This window comes from Typopeltis vanoorti, chromosome 8, assembly GCF_054136105.1.
Source record: "Typopeltis vanoorti isolate ZY-2024b chromosome 8, IOZ_Tvanoo_1.0, whole genome shotgun sequence".
NCBI lineage: Eukaryota > Metazoa > Arthropoda > Arachnida > Uropygi > Thelyphonidae > Typopeltis > Typopeltis vanoorti.
In genome coordinates, this window is record NC_143556.1 from 3,097,049 (window position 1) to 3,121,745 (window position 24,697).

General features: G+C 34.5%; 1 protein-coding gene across 1 annotated transcript in view; it reads left to right on the forward strand.

Annotated features, from left to right (window-relative positions):
- Positions 1-7,142: 7,142 nt before the first annotated feature.
- LOC150103682 (GPI-anchor transamidase-like) overlaps positions 7,143-24,697 on the forward strand; it is a 158,685-nt gene continuing 141,130 nt past the window's right edge. The window contains exon 1 of the mRNA XM_090396491.1: positions 7,143-7,257. Within this exon, the coding sequence (XP_090252617.1) occupies positions 7,192-7,257 (66 nt within the window). The 5' untranslated portion in view covers positions 7,143-7,191. The remainder of the gene's footprint in view (positions 7,258-24,697) is intronic.

The window sequence follows — 24,697 nt, forward strand, 5'->3', positions numbered from 1 at the left end:
CAATCAAAACAGACATTATGGTTTCCAACCATAAAAGAAGCAGAACTTCTCTCAGCAATACATCAAATCAAACCAAACAAAGGCCCAGGAATTGATGGTATAAGACCTAAAGATATAAAGCAACATGCAACTAGTTTAAGTCCTATCCTACTAAAATTATTAAATAAAATATTTAAAACACGACAGATACCAAGTATGCTAAAGAACCGCCATAATCACAATTCATATAAACATAACATGAAACATATACAAACATGGAAAAAGAAATTTAATCAGCAATTACAGACCCATAGCAACATTACCATTTATCAATCAAATTATGGAGCGGATCATACTGAAGAAACTCACAGCATACACAGAGACCTTTCATATTATACCCGAAACACAATATCTTCTTCTTATTGTGCTATCTTCTATCGAAGGTCAGCGACCATCTTGGCGAACAAACTGCGCTCTTGTGCTAATCTGAGCAGTTGTGCACTGCTCTTTTCTGTCCACGTCTTGATGTTCTCAAACCATGATATTCTTTTTCTTCCTCTAGTTCCTTTGCCACCAATTCTTCCTATTAAAATAGTTTGTAGAAGTTGGTATTTGCTGTTTCTCATGATGTGGCCAAGATACGATGTTTTTCGTTTCTTGATTATTTGTACAAGATGTTTAGCTTTGCCAATGGATTTTAAGACATCTTCATTGGTAATTTTTTCTGTCCATAATATCTTTAGCATTCTTCTGTATAGCCACATATCAAAGGCTTCGATTTTCTTGATGGTTGTCGCCTTCAATGTCCATGTTTCAACTCCATAGAGCAGAATAAACCACACGTAGCATTTCAGCATTCGGCATCTGACTTCCATGTTTAGGTCTTTATTGTAGAACAGTGTTCTCATTTTCATGAAGGACTGCCGTGCAACTTCAATCCTTGTCTTTATATCTATTTCTGGATCCCACCGTTCATTAAGCCAGCAACCAAGATATTTATATCTTGACACTTGATCAATATTTTTACCATTGAGTGTCAGTTTCATTGATGAGGCTCGATGTTTCCTGATGATCATGTATTTTGTCTTGTTGATGTTTATATTTATTCCCATTCTTTGGCTTTCTATGTATACTCTGTCAATGAGGTTTTGGAGATCCATAATATTATCTGCAATTAGCACAGTGTCATCTGCATATCGTAGGTTGTTAACAATCTTTCCATTTATTGTGATTCCCTCTGGACATGCTTTGCTCTTCCAATGCTTTTTTAAAGATGACCTCTGCATATATGTTGAAGAGGAGTAGTGAGAGCACACATCCTTGTCTCACTCCTCTTTTGATGTTAATATCACTGGTGGTAATGTTGTCTAATTGAACGGTAGCTGACTGATTCCAATACAGATTTGTTATTAGTCTTATGTCTTGTTCGTCTAGCTTTATTTGTTGAAGGACTTCTATTAAGTTAGTGTGTCTGACTTTGTCGAATGCTTTTTCAAAATCTATGAAACACATAAAGACAGATTTCTGTTTTTCTATGCATTTTTGTATCAATATTTTGGTACAGAAAAGGGGCTCTCTAGTACCAAAACCATTCCGAAAGCCGAATTGTGTTTCACTTAGAGTTTCTTCACTTTTTCTATAAATATGATTCTGAATTACTTTCTAAAATATTTTTAATGTTTGGCTCATTAGACTAATAAGTCGGAAGTCACCACAGGAATTCGCTTTGGGTTTCTTTGGGACAGTGATAAATGTAGATTTGAGCCAATCTGATGGAAATTCATCACTTTCATATATTTTATTAAATAGTTTTTCAAGAAGTTTGATGTTATCTGGTTCTATTAATTTTAAAAATTCTGTTTGCACACCATCTGGTCCACTGGCGTTTCCTGTTTTACTTGTTCGTATAGCATTCTCTATTTCGCATTTCATGATTGCTGGTCCTTGAATGTTATCTTTTATATTTATAGGCTTCTGTCTAGTATCATTGAAAAGTTCTGTTATGTATTTTATCCAGATCTGTGCTTTATTCTCTTCTTCTAGAACTATTTTTCCATTTTCGTCTCTTAGAGACACTATTTGCTTTTTCCTCAGTTTTCCAGAAATTTCGTTGATTTTCTTATACAAATTGAAATTATCATGTTTCTTCTGAAGCAGTTCAATTTCAGTACATAAATTTTTCATCCAATTTTCCTTCGCTTCTTTTATTTTTTTCTTGATGATGTTATGTGTTTCTGTATACCTGGCAAGTTCTTTGTTTTTGTACATTCTTCTTGTATCAATAAGAGAAAGAATTTCATCTGTCATCCATTCCTGTTGTTTTATATTATTCACATAACCTACTTCTTCAATACTTGTTGTTACGATGGCATTTGGTTTTCAGAAAAATAAGGGAACAACATCTCTCTTGGAAGACTTTACAGACGTAATTAATACCGCTTTAGACAAAAACAAAATTGCCATGGTAGGCTTTATTGATCTAACTAAAGCATTCGATACACTCACACATCAAACCTTGTTAGAAAAGCTGAGGTATGTTGGAATAGACGGGCCTTTGCACAGGTGGTTTACAAACTACCTCCAAAATAGAAAGTATATCACACATATCGGGTCAAACCAAAGTAGAGAGCTACCAGTAACCCGCGGAGTGCCACAGGGAGCTGTACTCTCCCCAACTGTATTCAAACATTTACATGCACGATATTAATCAGCTACCACTCAAAGGTAAGATATTCCAATACGCAGACGATACAGCAATAATATCCATCCACAATAACGCAAGCATAGCCCAAACAAATACGCAACATGCCATAAATCTGATCACAGACTGGCTCACGAAAAACTCCATACACCTAAACTCACATAAGACAAAATTAATGATAATTAGAAATCCACTGACTCGACCAGTTGATAACAAATATATAACCATCCAACATCCACTCTCCAACATAAAAAACACAGAGAACAGCGAAACCACAACAATCACTCAGATTGAAACAATACGATACCTTGGAATTTACTTTGATGCAGATACGAACTGGAATAGTCACATAAACCATCTACACAACAAACTCCGAACAATAAGTGGCAAACTCTACAGGTTAAAAGACATAGTTCCCATACGCCTAAAAAACTAATTGCAAAGCACTATGCCAAAATATACTAAGATACGCTATAACAACGTATGCTTTCTGTGCACCCTACAAATTAAATAGATTAATGTCGTTACAGTACAAAATGATAAAACTGATCTTTTGGGAACAAAGAGACAATAATGACTTTATATACACTGCAATGTCAGAACACAAAATACTGACTGCAGCTTTTGCGAAAACATTATTTCGATGACATCTACAGGACAGCCAGAAATACATACCATATAACAAGACTTCAGACAACTAATTATATCATATAAATACAATAATCACTACGGAAAGGCCACACGAAATTTCTACATCCCAGGCATGGTAAACAAATTACCTTTTGAATACAGAAGAAACCTTACAAACTACAATAGCCTGAAAAGTGCTTTAAGGACATACTATGTACAAGAAACACCACCCAAAATACCATACAAACTTAATGAAACACAATATATTCGTTCAGGCTTCCAGTTCAGCGACGCATCAATACATTCGAAGTTAGTGTGTGTGTGTTTGAGGAATTCGCGCGCGCGCGAATTCCTCAATCAAGGGCTGCAGTGGAAATCAAGCCTATTAAACAACATAGATTTCATTTCGTAGCTTCCCAACACAGCAAACAAACCAATAAATAATAACTTTCTGGTGTCATCCTCACATAAGCTTACAAGTAAGCTTTGAGGATGAAAGCTGAGAAATTACATCCCATCCAAGATTTAAAAAAAAAAAAAGTATGTACCATGTGTAATCAAATGTATGTAATGTACCTATCACATGCAAACAAATGTATGTATTATTATTATTATTATTATTTGTGACACTTCAAGGAGTACGAAGACTAATCGCAGGAGGATACCCACTGTACAACTCTTCACCCCACCATATGATACATACTAATGTATGTATCATATGTAAACAAATGTATGTAATGTTGTATCATATGTAATTAAAAAAAAAGTCATCTCAGGTCAATTGTGTTCCAAATGCCGATTAATTAATTCGTATTCTAAAGTCCCAGAGATTTTTTGCTGTTTCGTTTTCCAATACTATCTCTATTTTATGCTGCCACCAGTTATCAGAAGTAGGAAAGCCATATTTTTTTGCATACATGCCAATGAACTATTTTGGCCACTTGATCATGGCGGTATTTATAGTCAGTTTGAGCTATTTTGCTTCAGGCACTGATTAGATGTTCTACGGTCTCATCTTTCTGATCACATAATCTGCATTTGCTGTTATTATTGATGTTCAAAATGTTTGCTTTCATTGCATTAGTTTGCAATGTCTGTTCTTGAGCTGCTAGAATAAATCCTTCTGTTTCCTTTTTAATATGTCCATATTGTAACCATTACCATGTCTTGTTCACGTCAGTTTTGTCCTCAGTATCTCTAAGAAATTGTCCATGCGAAGGTTTATTTTTCCAAGGCACATATTGGTTTATTTTGCTATTCCGTTTTGTAATCGCATTTGTTTCCTGTTTCTTTCAGAAGACCGTCTTGTGTAACTGCTTCAAGCAGTTACACAAGACGATGTAACTCTTCTTCAAGCTAATTTCTTCTTCTTCCACAGTCTGTCTCACTTGTAGCAGACCCCGTCCACCTATTCTCCTTGGTAGGTACAACCGGTCAACATTACTTCGTGGATGTAATGCATGATGCATATTCATTAGTTTTCTAGTTTGGCGGTCCAATTTGTCCACGTCTTCTTTTGTCCTGCTGTGTATCAGATCACTGGTATAGCCCAATAATTCATTGCTCTAATTGTGTTTAATCCATTTAGTTTTGTTTTCAGAATATCTCTAACTCTTTTGATCTATTCTGCTGCTGCCTGTTGTCTAACTTTCAAGTAGAGAATGTCACTGACTTCTAATATTCCTATGTATTTATAGTGTTCGTCCGCTGAAATTGCTTTTATATATTTTTCTTGATCAAAATTAAAATTGCTATGTGTGATTATTTTTTCCTCGTTTAATAGATAAAATTACGCATTTATATAAACCAAATTCCATTTTCCACTGAGCCTGAATGCAATAAATAATTAAATTGTTCTGCCATTCGATCATGTAGACTGGTTAGATGCTTTAACCAAAATCAATGTAGTTCAACTTTGCCAGGAGTACTCCAGTTTTTTAATTTTCTAGCTTGTGCGCTGACCATTGCTTTAGTGATAATGACATTTTGCATTTGTTTTTGTTTCATTTCCAATTCTATTTCCTTAGTCCATGAGGCATCTTTATTGTATTCAATAGGATTATCCCAGATTATCTTCCAAAATTTGAGTGTTTCTTTTTTTTTTTCTGGTGAATGATTGTTTGCATTTGTATTTCTCTGGAGAGACTGAAAGAACGTTAGTTCTTCTGTCAAAATTGCATATCTTGCACATATTGGTTTATTCTTGCGTCATATCTTTTAATTTTCTGTGCAATCGCTATTATTCTTTGTTTTAGCTCTTCAGTAACTTCAGCAATTGTTCTGTTGACCCAATTATCATATTGTTTTTGATGTTATTATTTATCAGCCATCCTTCTTTAAATCTCTTTAAGTTGCTGAGATCAGCTCGAAGTTTGTTGACTTTTCGTTCCCACCGGATTTTCCATGGTGCAGATTGTTTCATCCTCAGCTTTTGCTCTTGAGGTTTGCAACCAACATTCACTATAATGATATAGGCTGTGCTGTATACGAACTGATTTGTTTCCTTTATGCTGTTGGTTGTGATGGTTTTAATCACAGCATTTGCATCGAAGAGGAACTGTTTTAGCTTAGATTTATGTAAAGCTTTTAATGGTGGTAGTCTTATACGGTTATTTATGGAGTTCATATGTTTCAATATCCCTGACTTCATTTACACTGCACTTCTGTCAAAACATTCTGAGATAAGTCGTCAGCTTCATGTTTACTGAATTGAATTCCAAAGTTTGATATAGCGACCTCCTGATGATCTGCTGCTAGTGAAGTTGTTGGTTTATTACGTAGCTCTTGCAGCTCAAGTTCAGTAAATATTTTGTTACTGAAAACGAAATTCTTTTGGTCCATAAATCTTTCTTCGGTGATTGCAGATTCTGGGAATTTTTTTTCCAAATTAAATGCATATGCTTTCTAAAACCTCATTTTTTCTGGTGTTGATCTGTAAAAACATTTCATAACTTGTCTGTTTTTTCTACAGTTCATTTTTTACGTTTCGTTTCTTCCAATCGCTTTTCAGCTTCCTGTCCTGATTGCGAGAGCTGGGTTCTGTGGCTCACTTGTCGCCTGATGCCGAGGAACTCTAACATCTGATGCAGTTCTTGATGACCCGTTGACTGATCCATCTTTTCTTACTTTTCACCATTAAGATGGGGGATTGAACACTGTTAGTTTGGCTCCTCAGTTGAGAGCTGTCTGACAAAGGTAGCCCTGCTGACAGCTATACTACGCCAGAATATCCCTCAACATCACCGAAGCACGCAAGCCCCACCTCCATGACAAGGCCGTGTTCCTTCGGGGATTATAATAATAATAATAATAATAATAATATCATTATTATTATTTTATTATTATTATTATTATTACTATTAGATAGAAACTTCCATTGAGTCAAAGTCTCATCGCTGAGGTCCGCACATTTATGTGTAAAGGAAACCGAACCGTGTCTTCAACTAATTTACAGCTTCTACACTTACCACACTTTCATGCAATGCATTCCAAATACCTACCACTCTCATATCATGGAAAATGTTTTGGAACAAGTAGTAGGAAATCAAAATGCCACAGCTACGCTCAAATGAGAAAAATGTCAAAATATGCATTCTTTCCCATAACTACTTGGGTCACACGCGATAAGTCTTCGGAGTCCATGGAGATGCCTGTGCAACATTAATAATAATAATAAACTCCGATAGTAATAATATTAACAATTATTATAATAAATTCCGCAAACAATGATTCGTTTAATTATCACTTATTCTTCATTTACAATGTTTTCATGAAATATTTCTATAATAAAGGTGGCGCTGTTGCTGTTAGGTGCTTAGCGTGGTATGGTGCACCGCAATGGGTTAAATGTTGTAGAGTGAAATTTCACTGAGTAAGAGAGGATGTCTTGGTGTTTGACCGTTATTTTCTATCTAACGATTTTTGTGTTATTTGCGCCATACATTCAGGTAAATACAGCTTTCTCTATTTTATGTGAGAAATCTTTCAAAAACGTTATCATGTAAGTGAAGTGTGAGAATGTTTTATGGTCATAAATAACTGAATTTCCCTTTCTTTGGATATTCTGAATTTTGGATATACGGAAATTATTAACATATACAAATCACTGTACTGTAGTGATATTTCTAGGTCAAAAATGAAGTTGTAGTGGAACTATACTATTTTTTACCTTAAAAAACACCACTCTCCAGGAAATAAATAAAATTCTCAATATACCATAAAATATGCAAGAATGAATTTAACCAAATATTTCTTGCATTAATAATGCTGGCTAATTACCCAATGACTGGCACCAAGCGTTGAATTTTTTTTTTTTTCCTTTTTTTTAAGGAAGTAAGAGTAACTGACAACTACAGAGAAATAAATTTATTTAACACAGATTATAAGATATATGTCAAACTGCTGGAGAACAGAATTATAAATGAAGAAGAGAATGGCTTAAAAAAAAAAAAAAGCCATTTTCTGCTTCGTGATCGTGCATCATCCTAGTCACCCCCCCCCCCCAAAGTACTAAGTGAGAAAAGAAGAGAATTGCATAGCATTCATACATTATTTAAAAAAAATAAAAACTTTAAGGGATATAAATTTTTTGGTATATTAAAAAACCACTCTACAGCCTATATGAGAAAAGCATAAAAAGAGACAAGAACAGAACCAAACATCTGAAGTAACAGGAGGAATTAGACAAGGGCGATTCTCTCTATCTCCAGTATTATTTGGAATATATGTTAATTAAATAATCAAAGAATGGAGGTTAAGCAAAAAAAAAGGAATCCAAATAGAAAATTTTATATTGGATAATTTACTTTTTGCAGATGACCAAGTGATATTTGAAAGAAGTGAGGACAATATACAGAGGACTATATACAAATTTAATAATAAAAAAATAAAAAAAATGTCAGTCTCTCTCTCTCTCAAAAAAAAAAAATAATAATAATAATGTACATGCAGTTAGCGTAGTGGCTGTGCACTTTGCAACCATATGCCTGGGGAAGGAGTGTCCTAGGTTTGATTCCCGTCGGTGACATGAGGAGCTGAAGGATCTTCCTCAGCCATAGCCAAGTTAGCCGGTCTTGGGCGTGGACAGTAGGGTTTTTCCCCAGTTTATCCTGGGGTTTTTCATCCTGCAAAGCAAGCAAACCAGCATTGAGAACTCAACATTACAGGACATAGGATACACCATGGCGTAGGGCTGACCTTCTTATCCTGTGAACGGTTTGAGGTTCGATGATTAATAAACCCTCGACACTGCAAGGTAAAAGAGGGAAAAAAGGAAGATGAGATGAAATAAAATAATAATAATAATAAAAAAAAGATGGTCATTCAGAGGGAAAATGACCATTTAAATGAAAATGGTAATGGACAATAAAACAATGATACTTATCTAACAACCAGTGAATAACTGGTTGTTAGATAAGTATCATATCAAACATAACAAGTATCATATCAAACATAACTGGATTAGTATCTGATGGGATCAGATACTAATCCAGTATCTGATCCCATCTGTTCCAATTTAACTTGTGTGGTACTTTATCAAAAGCTTTTGCAGAATTTAACTGTATCACTATATGTGCATTTCCCTTGTTGAATTTATTTGCCACCTTGTACATAAGTAAATCGATAAAATGTGACCTCCCTCTAACAGACCCTTGCTAACCATCACAGAGAATACTGCTTTGAGAACTCTGCTTTTTTGAACCCACTTATGTATCCTAGCTCTCTCTCTAACATCTTAACCACAACTACAGATATACAGACTTGTCTATAATTTGTAGTTTCAACCTAATAATCACTTTCATGAAGTGGAATTTTATCCTCTTTCCACTCTTTTGGAATTATGCTTTTGCATGATGCCAAATCATCTTGCAACTGCATCCTGGCATCTTCTCTCTGGAACATTTCCTAAGATACTCAGTGATATGTCATCCAAGTATTGCCTCACATACCTTTTGCTTGCTCACCAGCAGTCCATCCTCTCCCATTCACTCTATACTCCAGCTTCTTATAATATCACACTGATGAAGATGAAATGTACCAATGCAGTTACCAATCTACCATTTTCATCCATTACATCTTATCATAATTGTTCTTTTTTATACTTGCCACGTAACAAAAGAATTCTCTAGGATTTTTCTTTTGGTCTGACTTGCTCATATTGCTCTTCTGCTGTCTTTACCTAAATAATCTTTCTGACTTAGTGGTGGGATGTGTCTGAAGTATTTTAAAGTAAAGGAGTATTGTAAACATCATAATTACTCCTACTTTCCATAGTCCGACTGTTTTCATTTATCAGATCCAGATACTTGATATTACGATCTTTTACAGAAATAATCCATTTTGGAATAGAAGCTTTTATTCCTCACTCTATTCAAATTTCTCACCCTATATTTAAACCATACTTCTCCAAGAAGTGTGCCAAGGTGATTCAAGAAAAGCAATCATCCTATTATAAGTGGCTTGAGACCAAAACACCAGCTTCCTTCACAGTTGTCTGCAACACTTGTAAAACCATCATTAAAAAGGCAAAGTCTAACAAGTATAAATGTAGAAAACTTGCTGCTTGTGCCAGCAGTTGTGCCTTTGACCCCTTACCCAGGTTATTGGGTGCAACTTTTGTCCATCTGTGCTATCACCTTTTTTTCACCCTAATGGTAGCATTGTATCATCACCTAAAGACAAGACTGATGTCCTGGCTTCATTCTTCTCTTCCAAATCCTCCATTTATGACCATAACAAATTACCTTCTTCTTTGAACATTGCAGCTCATGCTGCAATGAAACTTCTTCATTCTGCAGAAGGACGTCAGAAGAATCTTTAAAAACTTGGATACCACAGAGGTAGCTAGTTCTGATGGAATCGCACCCATTGTGCTTAAGGGATGTGCTCCAGAATTAACTCCCATTCTTTATCATTTATTCACTAAATTTTACTCAGGTGGCATTCATCCTGCACTATGGAAGCAAGCCCACATACAGCCAGTTCCCAAAAAAAAGTAATGACCTCCATCAAGCTGTTGACTTATCAATCTTGCCTCAGTTTTGTCCAAAATAATGGAAAATGTTATTAACAGTCAATGTCTTCATCACTTGGAGAACTGCCATCTAATTAGATACCACCAGTCTGAATTTTGCCAATGTAGATCCACAAGAGATCTGGCCTACATCACACAAATCTAGATTAATTCCATGGAAAAGTTTGAAGAAACCCGTGCAGAAAGTTTCTTTGAAGAAACCCACTTGACATCTCTAAGGTTTTTGATAAGGTTTGGCATCAAGGGATTGTCAACAAATTATCATCATATGGACTGCCTTCATCCTTGTGTAATTAGATTGCCAGTTTTTTCTCAGATTGATCTCTACATGTAATAGTGAATGGTTTTCCCTCTTCAGATTTTCCTGTTAATGCAGGTGTCCCTCAGGGATTTGTCATTTCACACACCCTCTTACTTTATATAAATGAGCTGCTCTCATTGAATGTAAACACTATTCATAGTTTTGCTGATGATAGCACTCTCCACTTGTCCTACTCATACAACAAGCCTTGTAGTGCTCAAACATCTTAAGCTTCAAGATCATCTGTAATAAGTGCTAAGTGCCAACATTGATCACTACAGTATTATTATTATTAAGAGAGACCTCCAGAGAGTCAGGAACTATTGAAGGAGGCCATAATTCACACCAGCTGTCATACCTGTACTTGAATTCATTCATACTATTTGCACACACAACATCCAATGGCAATCCATTCCAATTATGCACCACTCTATGAGAAAAAATCTAGCCATAACCCCCCTTCTTGACAGCATTCATTCTCAACTTCCATGGATACCCTCATGTCTGGTCCTCCATAAAATGAAAAATTCCATCCACTGAAATTCTGTATAATCCTTTCAGAAGTTTGAGTCTCAATCATATCACCCGTCTTTCTCCTGTTTCCTAGTGTCTACAGCCTACAAATTCTCAATATGTCTTCATAATCTGTATTCCACAATCCTGATATCATTTTTGCACTCTCTCTCCACTGTATCAGAATCACCACAGAAACCAGGAGACAAGACCTGCATGAAATAGTCCAGGTGAGGTCCTATCAAGGCCTTATAAAGAGGCAAAAATGACTTCCTTATCTTTACATGGTCAAGATTTGTTTCATCATTGCCATCATTCTCTGAGTTGTATTTACAATATTTGCTATATGACCCTTGAACTTCAACTTCCTGTCTACCAAAACTCCAAGATCCTTAGCCTCATCAGTTTCTTCAAGCATAATCATCCTTGATTGGGATGAAAACAACCTAATCAACTTCACTGCTTACAAAACATGATTTTGTTATTTTCTCTCAAAGATCTTATGTCTTCTCTGCTTGCTTTTAATAAAGCTCAGCTCAAGAGTTAATACCAAATCTCTCTCTCTCTTTTCTTTGACTGACTTTTAGTCCAAACAATTCCTGGTATAATCATAGCACTTCTATAGCATCATCAGTTTCCAAACCCTAGACATCCTTTTCTGCTCAAGGCAGTACTTCTTATCTAATCAGTTACTCTATATAAATCCCAAATCTGGGCAACTTTGGAATACCTCTATCTTTTTTGGGGGTGATTCACCTAAGATCTCTCTAAAAATTCTTGATGTTGTTCAGAAAAGGGCAGTTCATTTGATTAATGACACATCTAACAGACTCTTTAGTCACGTTCTCATATCTATTCTGAATGTATGTATTCTATAGATATTCCCATGGCAACTGTTCAGCAGAACTAGCATCCATTATGCCTCCCATTTCTGCCAGATCTACGAGAATTCAAGCAATAGCTGCTTTGCATCCCTTTGCAGTTGAACTGCATACTCACAGAGCCTACAACTCCTAGTCATTTTTCATTCCATACATCTCAATTCTGTGGAACAGCCTCCCCCATGAAGCATGTCTGATTAGCGGAATTTTTTTATTATTATTATTATCACGTGACACCTCCAGGGAGTCCAAAGACTCATCGAATAGTGAATTACTGACCATTTAAAACTATATATTTAGAAATTTATGTACATTCAATCATGCAAATACAACATTTATTTTACAAATGATATTCTATCTTTTTCAATTTAGCTACTTGATACAAATTCTACCCTACGGTTCTTCCTTATGAACTGGTCAATAACATCATTATAAAAAGTTGGTTGTAACTTAATTTTTCCAAGCAACACGCACACTTCTAAAGGCTGGCTGAAGCTCACTGGCTAGAGCTACTTTGACTGCGTATGGCCTGTGTTTGAAATCACAGTGCTGTAGCGAGGACCTGGAAGCTCCAACAATCGAGCAAGTCAAGGTAGCTTTGATTAGACAAGCAAGCATCTGCTTTCGATACACAACGCAAAGCTCAATTATTGCTGCGCATGCTTAAGACGTCTTCTGTCTACAAAAATAAAAGCCTAAATGGAATGCTTATAAATGTATGCATTTATTAACAAATAAATATTACTTCTTTCTCAAGTAGTGAGCTTGCGCAGCAAGCATGGAGAATTTGTCCCCTGCAGATTACTCTGCTCCTGACCCCTGTCCACACATGGCATGTGTTTATTATAGGCCTTTCTGCCTATTGTGTGTGTGTGTGTGTGTGTGTGTGTGTGTGTGGAAGTAATATTAAAAAATATTTTTTTTAATATTACTAAATATTATTAATTATATAGTATATAATTATATACTATATAATTAATATTAATGGAATATTAATATATTTCCTTTCAAATTTATATATCATCTTCTTCCTACCTTGTATTAGGCCTCAGGGCCTGTTACAGTCTCATTCCATCTTTTATATAGTCTTCCAACTGATGCCTTCCCCATGGGTTTGTATTCAAGGATTTTTTTGGTGATTCTACTATTGTCCATTCTTCCAGTGTGCTGTTTCCATTTCCATCTATAGTTGTGGATATATTATATTATTGGTTGTTCATTCATTTCTTCCATGATTTCTTTTATGATTTAACAAGGTGTTAAACATATTTGATTAATTCAGTATTTAACCCATCTTCACTGGTGCTTTATGGTTTTTATAACTTTTTTAGAGTAGTTTCTAATTCGTCTGTTGATATAGGATCCAAGAGAGTATCAAAGTTTATTGCTTCAAAATGTTTATTATGAGTCCAAAAGTTTTTATAATAGATCACGAAAATTATGGAAACAACTACAAGCTGCACTACAATCTATATGGTGGGCTCAAGTTACTGACCAACGATTAAACCTATTGGCCAGACCTCTGGTGTAAAAAAAAAAAAAAAAAAAAAAAAAAAAAAAAAAAAAAAAAAACACAAACCTCGCTACATCAAAGCTAGAATCCTGTTACACACAAAAAAAATTAGTTTATAAGTATACATATAGATTACAACAAGCCAGTATGGATAAAGGCCAATAAAAGCCGAGAATTGCTTAGAGTCCTAAAGTCGGGGTTTGTTGGAAAACTAAGTTGGCTGAATGTGTACCATCCAAATTTTTGAGATTTTTATGCCACCATTATTGTTAAGATTAGGGTGGTTAATCAAAATTTCACCTGCTTCTTTAAATTTCCATTCATATCAAGCTTTTGTATGATGTAAAGAACAAGTACTTTTCCAATCAGTTTGGTGTAGGGTCGGCTAGGACGTCTATAGACATCCAACTAAATCTGGATATGTTTCAGCCCACCTGTTTAAAGAACCTGGATAAGAAGTGCAATTTGACTGTCATGTCCATTAGAAGGTGTGATAAACCCTCACGCTGAAGAGAACGGTTAATCGGATTATCTCCTGTTCGTAGCTGCGCCTCAGTTGCCTATAACAAGAAACGGACTTTCTTGTTCCATGTTGGTTAACTGGATTTTAGTTATATATGATAGACTAAAAATAGAGAAATTATTTATATTTTTGTTTTCTCTTTTTATTGTACGATACAATTTTAATTTCTGAACAAAATAAAGGTCTTGCATAATTTCTTCACTTAAATATTGCCTTACCTTGGAGAACCAATTTAATTTTTTATTTTTTTGCGCTAATTTTTTTCTAATCGCTTACTAGACAAAAGATTTTTCTTTTTTCTCGAAGAAATTAATTCACAATAATTATTTGAACTATTCTTTTAAAAAAAGAAAACCGGCTGCTGACGTTCCAGATTATATTATTTTTATTTTTGTACAAAACTATCGAAATCGAATAATACTTCACACATTTCCTTAAGGACACGCTTGAGGAACTTTGCTTTATAGAGAATAACATGAAATTCTTTAATCATATTACTAAATTTTTTCTTCATGTTGTATAGTAATCTGTACTTTCACTTTCTTGGTTTCCTTGTATAATTGGTCATTACAAAATGAAATTAACAGTTATGATTTTAATTTATATTTGCTGCATATTTTATTCTCCAATTTTTAAAGTAAGCGATACATTTGCTTATTTTTATCATTCAAAATATGTATATCAAATGTGAAATTTCATTTCCATATTTTTACAATAGAATTGAACTTTATTTCGCCTCTGATAGTTTAACCCCCCCCCCCATTGCATTACTATCACACACCCGAAAACTGTTATGAAACATAGGTACAGTTTTTATTTAATTCGTTATTTTTCTCTAGTAATTGTTCCACATAACTTTAATTTTTCGATACTGAAACTATGTGGTGATTATTATAAATTAGCAAATTATAAATCAGACAATATACATATTTCCTGATTATTATAAATCAGGAAATTATGTGATATTCGGATATAGGTGAAATTAATATTTAAAATCACTGTCATCCTTCAAATGCAATATCAGAATAAAGAAAGGTGGAAAACCCGAAGTTTCGAAATACATTTCGAAAGCCTGCTCTCGAAATGTATTGGTCTACAGACTGGATTCTGAACACGCCAATGTTTCGTGATGTTATGACTGAAAAACAATTCAGTCTCATCATGAAGTATTTGCATTTTCAGAATAATGAGGAATACGATCAGGCAACACATCCTTGCCCAGTCCTCAACAAAATTTATGATTTTCTGATGAAAATCCATCAGAAATGTAGATCATTCCTGAGAGAGAGACTTGAGTATCGATGAAAGCCTTATGCCATTCAAAGGTAGACTGAAATATAAGCAGTATATTCCCAAAAAGAAAGCGAAGTATGGAGTAAAATTTTTTATGCTTTGCGAATCGGAAAGTGAATATCTTTGAGATTTCAAACCTTATACGTGAAAGCAAACTGTAATCGAGCATGATAAACATTCGGATCTTGTCGATGCGTGCAGTAATGCAGTTACTAGACCCTTTACTGGAGAAAGGTTACTGCATTATAATGGATAATTACTATATATGTGTCCTGAACTCGCTGATTTGCTTTTACAGCATCGTATAGATAGTTATGGTACTGTAAATGCAAAAAGGCGAGATATGCCTCCAGATCTGGCTTCAGGAAAGCTATCGAAGGGGGAAATCCGAACTTATCAGCGAGGGAAAGTCTTTGCACTACGTTGGAAAGACAAAAAAGATGTTTTTCTGCTGTCTTCCCTGCACAATCCATCAACGGAATCCGTGGAGAAGCATGGTTTCAAGAAAGAAAAACCCATTGCTGTGTGTGCATACAATGACACTATGGGTGTGGTCGACAGGTGCGATCAGCAGCTATCATTCTACTCTGTAATGAGGAAGCAGCATAAAAATATTACAAAAAAGTGTTTGGACATGTATTGGATTTTGTTATTTGGAACAGTTTCCTCCTGTACAAGAAAAAATGTTTGTCTACCATAACATATCTAGAATACAGAATAGAAATTGTGAAAGCATTGCTGCATGCACATGCACCTTCTTCAGCAAGCAGAAAAACAGGAAATCCTGCCAGACATCTGAGGTTGAACACTGCTAACTCCAACTATTATCCCGAAAATCTACCACCAACACCAACGGCTAATAAAAAAAAAAAACCTGCACGCAAATATTATGTATGTAATAAAAAAATATCAGAACGGAAACAAAAATCTGGTGCCCTGAGTGTAAAACTGTTTTGTGTGTTTACCCTTGCTTCAAGGTGTTCCACGCTGTTCAAGAATTTTAAATGCCGAACAATATGAAATAAAAAATGTTTGTTTTCAAGACCATCAAAACAGTCCTTTTCAGGACTACAAATATAGAGGGATACCCGAATGCACTGTTTCTTTTTCATCTTGAAGGCTAATTTTTAAGTTCTTTTTATGACACAGAGAAACTGGAAAGAGTATTCCAGGTAAAGTATTTCATCAAAACAATAAAAAATAATGAAATAAAATCTACCCTATATATATATAAAATGATGAGCCTTTTCATGTCATGTTTATCGAAACGTTTTGAAACTCAGGGGCTACCCTGAGTGTCGAGCCTTCAAAATTCGAGTCATCAGAATTCAGGCGCGGAACCCCTTTCGAGTTATCACAATTGAAGGAGAACTGGCCTACCATTGGAACATGGGGGGATTGGGCATAGCCCCCCTAGTTAATAAATGAAATATATAAATAATAACGGGAACATTTTCACCTTGCCAACACTCAACATTGATGTGATATGGGTTCCAAATTTCTTGTTTCGGAGATATATATATGTTACAAAGTTTTGTAATAAAAATTTCTGCTACAATGAAGTTTGGCAGAATCAACAATATTATTACTACTTATTTCTGTTTCTCGTATGGGAGAAAAACGTAAAATGTCACTCTTATAATTATATGAGATGTTATAATGGCAAAAATAGTAAGAAAAAAGTCATTTGCACTTTCTCTTCAAAACTCAAAGAAAGAACATTGTAAATTCAGCCAGTGGAAAAGAAAATACTACATATTTTTCTCCTGTTATCTGATTTTTTTTTCTTGTAGTACAAAGAAGAAGTCACTGCATATAACATGAAGTCTGCATGAGGGAAAAAATCTGGAAATTGGTTACATTATTATGAATAGAGAAATCATGTCAGAAAAATTATTCACTTAAGATTCTAATCTCAGCAGACATAACATTTTCTTCTAGATTACATATCTAAAGTAACTGAACCTTTGCTACTATTTTACACTAAAATGAATGGGTATGTTCCCCAAGTGATTTACGTTTGTAACAGCTTTCTTGCGAACGATTTATGAAATAAATTATCTGAAATATCTGCAGATTGATTAGGTCTATACCCCCCCCCCCACAAAAAAAAGAAGATTATGAAACATATATGCACCTTTTCTTTGAAAATAATTCAAATCCTCTTTTTCAAGATAATTGTATGATTTAATTTCTAATTTTTGATAATAAAAGTGAAACTGATCATTATAAATTAAGGAATTATTTTGGCATAAATAATGTATAAGCATGTAAACTAAATATCAGTATTTCTGTTAGGATATAGCTAATCAGCAATCGAAAAGGAAACGAGACATTCTTGACATATTCTGCACCACAGCCTGAGGCACTTTAGTGTTCTCCCCGTTCTTCTCAATAGCACTGAGAGTAATAAGCCTTCAACTTTTCCTCCAGCTAAGAGGATATTACCAAGTATTTAGAAGACAGATTATTTCAGAAATAGTTTCCAGCAGTAGAAGTAATATTTAGATTTTTTTAAAGAAAAACAAACACAAATAATACTACCGAACTTTCTTTTGTGTGGTATGCATATAAACAATTTTGCATGGTGAAAATATAGCATATTATTTCTAAAATTTCACATAATTTCAGCGGACAGTAGAACAGCTAGTTTTAGATTGCAAATAAATAGAACAGATTTAGAAGCTTCACGATACAATCTGATTGCCGTATATCTATTGTCAAAATGGTAAAATGAAGTAATTGATTTTGAATGCTGTCTAGAAAAGCTTTCAAACCTGTATAGAAATTTAGAGTAGTTATGCAATTGAGTTCCAGGAGAGAATAACGAGGGGGCGGGGAGCATTAGAAAATCTTCAACATCAGCAAAAATGTTGAATCATTCCGTATATGATATTTTTCACATTATATTTTCAACATATCTACGAGGTTATGCACTAGATATTATCGTAATATACATAATACAAATAAATAAATGACGAAGGCGAAGAATCACTGCTAAAATATCATTGGATATAAATTTTTGATACCAAACTCAGTTTCCGATCGTTTTGACACGATCGGAAACCGAGTAATGCAATTTAGCATTTTAACATTTTTTTTTTTTTTATTTTGTCGTTATGAATAACAAAAAATCGTATCTAAATCTGAAATGTGATGATCCATATAATGCTATTTGGCTAGAAACGAAAGAAAAAGGACATATTTATTTCAATAAATATTATTTAAAAATATAACTATTTGACATAATATTTTCAAAGCAAACATTTGAAAATTCGAAAATTCGAAAAAAAATCATTCAATTATTATGCGTAAAGTGAAAGAATAATCAGTGCAACTCTTCCGGTGCACTGATTTGTAGAATAAAATACACCAAATTTACTATCACTAAATAGATTCATTGCAAAAGCTGATCAGTGGTCATTTCAGGATTGATTTTTTTTCGCATATGTGAGATTCGTTTCAATTTTTGGGAAGAGATACAATAAATCATTTTAGAGGCAAGAAAGGTCAAATAACTTAGGACAGTAAATGAAATTCTAAGCAACACAATAGACGTAAAGACGGGGAGGGGACACAAAGGTCACTCAGCAACAGTTAATCCACTAATGGCTATGGAATAGCCGTATTCCATAGCCATTTATCTACTAATGGCTATGGAATAACGAGATTAACGGCGAAGGAAAGTAATGGCATGATAAAAGGTAGAATGCCGACGAAGTTTTGATCCATGAAAAAAGCTAGGGAGTGTTGAATATTTCATCCACACTGGCCGGTTGGGAGGTTAAGACCATGATCTGAGAGGCTGCTTCTCCAAAATTGTTAAATTGAATGTGTCGCTTGTGTTCTTTTTTACAGATAGGGATTGAACATCCCTATCTGTAAAAAAGGGATGTTCAATCCCTATCTGTAAAATTGCACCTGTAACTTACACTATATTCTCCAATATAGTGTAAGTTACAGGTGCAATAGAATTCAATAAACTCCAAGGTGGGCCAATGGGGAGGGATCATTAGAGGAGTTGCATATGTTTTTTAATTTTAAAGGTGGTTTAAAAGTGGCATTAAGATTATAATGGTGTAGAATTCTGTTAATTTTTTCTGATAGCCCTTTAATGTATGGAGGTGTGGTTTTACTGTAATTTTTTGGTGAAGTTTTATGAAGAATTTATTAATAGTATTTTTGCTATAGCCATTATTTATAAATATTGGTAATAATTTTTAGTTCTTGTTTAAGAGCTTGTTCATTAGAGTAAATTGTTATATTTGTTCAGGTGGCTAAGGAATGTGTTTAACCTTTGGCTGCCATGTGGCCAGATAACAAAATCATCACTGTATCTAAGCTAAACTGTAAGTTTTAAAGTAAGGGAATCTAGAGCACATTGCTCAAAAGCTTCCATATAAAAGTTAGCAATTGGGGGAGAGATAGTGGTGAGCCCATGGCTATACCTTCTTTTTGTAGGTAAAAATTATTTTGCCACATAAAGTAACCGGAATGTAGTACATGGACAAAGAGAGCGTAATGTTGGACAGAAATTGTTCTGTAGTAGAAGAATTGTGTCACTGATTGGGACATTTGTGAAAAGGGCAGAACCATCAAAACTGACTAATAAATCATCTTGCCGAGTATTATGTTTTTATAGTTGTTTCTATAATTTTCTTGATGTATTTTGATCACCGTGTAAGCATGAAAGTAAAGTTTTTATAATAGCTTAGCCAGGTATTCTGATCAATAGGTGAAATACGTGTGTTTTCTCTTAGATCTATATTTAAATTACTTGATATTTTGAAAGTTTTGGACTGAACATGTAATGTCTGTTTCAAGTTCAGAGACAAAGTTGTACCAGGACTCTGTGTTTTTTCTTATAGCTTGTTTGTCGATTGCTCTTTTTCTTTTGCATTCTATATAGTCATCTTGAGATTATGTTGCTAAGTATTCTTTAAAAGCATTCCGTTTTGTCTTCAATAATTTGGGTGATCTGATCATGCCATCTTCTAATTCCTTTTCTTCTCTGCCATTTACTTTTTTTTCCCAGTGATTCATTGCTGCGTCTGTTATAATTGTTTTGATGTTATTCCATTCTTCCTTGACAGTTTTACATAAGTTTATATTTGCTATTTTTTCATTAATTCTTTTTTTTATATATATATATATAGAGAGAGAGAAAGCCATTTAATGCTAGGATCATTTAAAAGGCCAATTTTAAAAAAAGGTTTCCTGTTCAGATGAATGGGCTTTTCTCATTAACCATTGAGGTGGGGAATCTTAGGTTTGAAACAAGAAGAAAGTGGTCCATTTCTGATTCACAACCTCGGTATACTGTTGTATCTAGAATGAATTTTGCAAGTTTTTTTATTAGCTATTCTTCTTCTTCATGTAGCTTCCTCAGTGAGAAGGTGCAGCACCATGTCTTTCCAGTTCTCTCTGTTGGCAGCTTTCCTTTTTGTTTCTACATAGCCATGTGATCCTGTCCATGATCTTATATCTTCAAGCCATGTTGTTCATTTTTTGCCTCTTGATCCTTTTCCCATAATTTTTCCTTCTAAAACTGTTAGTATCCTCTGTCCTGCCAATCTAATCTTTCTTTGGATCGTTTCCTGTAAAGATCTCTGTGTTCTCATTCTTTGTAGGACATCTGTGTTTGTCACATGTTCTGTCCATGAGATTTTCAGAACTCTCCTATAGCACCGCATTTCAAAGGCATTATCTGTTGTCTTACTCTATTCTTGAATATCCAGGTCTCACTTCCATATGTGAAAACTGGCCACACTAATGTTCTTATCATTCTTTTCTTTCTCTTGATACCCACAGAACTTCTGAGCAGATCTTTATTTTTCCAGAAGGCATCTTTAGCTATGGCTGTTCTTATTTTTATTTCTTTATCTTACTTTCCATCTGCAGTAAAGTAGGCACCTAAATATTTGTATTCTGTTGTATGTTCAATTTTCATATTGTTTATGGATATATCTGGCTCAGATCTGTTTACTTTTGAGATTTTCATAAATTTGGTCTGTTTTGCATTTATATCTAATCCAAATTCTTTACCTTTTTCAGTTAGTAGCTGCAGTAATTTGATTAATTTATTTTCGTTTTCTGCTATTAGAATGGTATTATCAGCATATCTAAGATAGTTGTATTTTATACCATTGATACTAATTCCTATTTTTTGTTTTTCAATCTTTTTCATCCTGGCTCACTATAGCTATTAAATAGATTTGGTGAAAGGATACAACCTTGTCTAACTCCTCTTTTTATTTTCACTACAGGAAGACACCTCAGAGTTAAACAGCTGCATTTTCTGTTTGGTGTAAATCATTTTTATAATCTTTAAGTACATGATCTTCTATGTCTAATTTATCTAATATATTGAACAATTTTATTATGTTTTACCCAGTCAAAGGCTTTCTGAAAGTCTATGAAGCATATGTAAGTATTCCTATTTCTTTCAAGTGTTCTTTCTATTAGTATTTTTAGTTCCAGGTTAGCATTAATGGTTCCCATTCCTCTTCTGAAGCCTTTCTGTTGTTCACTGAATTTACCGATTAAGACTCAATTTGCTTGTTAACAATGGTTGAAATAATTTTAGATGCATGGAATATTAGGCTCACAGTTCTGTAATCCTTGCAATTTTGTGCATCATTTTTCTTTGGAATTGGTATGCAGGTAGATGTTGTAAAAACTTCACGTAATTCTATTGTTTTATAGATGTCCTGAATGGATTCCACTAAATAGTTGTTATTATTGCAGAGTCAAAGCTTTCAGCAGCTCAGGCAGGATATTATCACACCAAGGGATTTATTATTAGGAAGATTCTTAATTGCATGTTCTATCTCCTTTCTTGTCGGTAGAGTGGTATCTGTTGCTACGTTTAACTTCTGTTGTCGTGAATCATCTATCATGATACCATTATCGTTGTCATAGAGATCTGATAAGTACTCCACCCATCTTCCATTTATCTTTTCCTTATCAATGATTATGTTTCCATCTTTGTCCTTGATGTTATTAGATAGTGTATATTTTGCTTTTCCATTCAGTTCTTTCACTTTCAGAAATACTTCTCTGATTTTGTTCCTATCTCAATGCATTGCCTATTTATCCAGTTTTCTTTCAATCTTCTGCATAACTGTTTCATTCTTTTATCCAATGTTTTATATCTTAATCTTTCTTCTTCATTTTGACATTAGAATGTTGACATTAGACATTCATGTTGACATTAGAAATAGCTCTGTTAAAAGAAATTATTAGGAAATCGACCAGGGAATTGGAAAAGGTGGAAAAACATGTGTCTAAACTTTGACACGATAAGAACAAGAACAGGCACGAAAATGCTGAACATGGAAACCAAAATATTAATAATAACAAGGTGGTGTGGTGACTCAATGTTAAAATTTGCACTTGCCGAGGGAGTGACCACTTCTGGTTTCCTAGGAGCGAAAATTAAAAATATGACAAATGTAACTGAAAACCAAAAAAGAAATGTAGTGTTGGTAGGTGACAAACATAGTCTGAGAGAAGATATGAAAGGTCTGTTGGAAGAAGTGGGAAAGAAATCTGAGAGAGTAAAAATTGTAGGATTACTACCTAGATATGATAGTGCTGAGTTAAGAAGGAGGGCAATCATAGCAAATGAGATTATGCACAGGCTATGTAGAAGATTTGGATGTGAGGGGTGTGTTTGATGGCAGAAAAGATTTCTATAAGAATGATATCCTGTACTTGAATTCATTTGGCATCAGAAACCTGGAGAAATTACTTCTTGCTATGAGACCCAATGCAGAGAGTCAGGCAAACTAGATCATCAAGGGAAGAATAGGAAAAATGTGTGGAAGTTCTGCTATGGTATACAAATGTGATAAAGATATGAATGCCTTTGAACATGGTTATGTATGTGGCAAAGGAGTGGGGAAACATGCTTTGGGTTCAGACCTTTTAAGTATGTCTGGGGAGGGAAAAGAGAAAATTCTAAAACAAGACCAAAAGATTGCATATCTAATTATAAGAATAGTCTAGGTCGTAATTTGTCATGTCTATACACAAATGCCAGGAGCAATAGAAACAAAGGGGGTTGAGTTTGTTGCTTTATTGAATACGACGTGGTCTAAGGTTGTTGGCATTAGTGAAACCTGGATATCAGAATCAGATATGGTAAGTGGGGTCAGGTGTAATGGATATACTATTTTTAGAAATGACAGAAGAGATAGGAGAGGAGGAGGAGTGCTACTAATGATATCAGATGACTTAAGTCCAGTTAGGGTAGAAATACAAGAAAATAATGATGATAACAATGTCCCATGTAGCGATGAGTTTGAGTCTATCTGGTGTGAAGTTGAGGTTAACAGAATGAAATATATATGGTGGGGTGTTGCTACAGACCTGGTGGCTCAGTTGTAGGGGATGAAGAAATGCATCGCCAATTTAGCCTTATGGATACCAAGCTAATGATCATTATGGGTGACTTTAATTTTCCAAGCATTGATCGGGTAGAAGAGAAATCTCTTGATGAGAAAGATTGCTCATAGCGTCAGGAGGGATCTCTGTCAAGAATATGGCTATTTTACTACCAATTGGTGCCAGTGATCATGCGGTTCTTTCTTGGGAAATATCTACTTGTATTGAAGCTCCGATTAAAATGGGTTACATGCTGAACTACAAAGCAGGAAATTATGGTCAACTCTTAGAAGAATACTATCTTTGGTCCCATGGTATCAGTTACTGTATGGAAAAAATGTCAGCAATGCATGGGAATCTTTGAAAAAGTGTTTGAATGAGGTGGTATCTCAATGTATCCCAGTGTTTGAAGAATAAATAGGTTGCAAGTGAAATGAATGTGCAGCCTTATTAAGCAAGAGATCCACAAGAAGAAGATAATGGGAAAAAATATCATAAGAATAAGAGTGACAGGAGTTATGAAATATATAAAGCTCAGGCCAGAAAAGTAACGAGTATTGTGAGAAAAGCAAAAATGGAGTATGAAAAGAAATTGGCCATGCAAGCTAAAATTAATCTAAAAGAATTTTATCGTTATGCCGCAAGCAAAAGAAAGAATGAATGGAAAAATAACTTTATTGAATGCAGATGGTACACAAGTGTTGGAAGCAATGGAGATTGTTCAGTTAATGAGTGCTCACTTTGCTAAGATATATCAACCAGGTGTATGTAGCATGGTGCACAGTGCTACTGCTATGTTTGATAATGAGTTAGAGGTTCATGAAAATGAGGTTGAAGAACTCTTGCATAACCTGGATAACAATTTGCATATAGGAACAGATGGAATATCAGCCCATCTGCTAAAGGAATGTTCAGCTGAATTGGCTAGGCCTTTCACACATT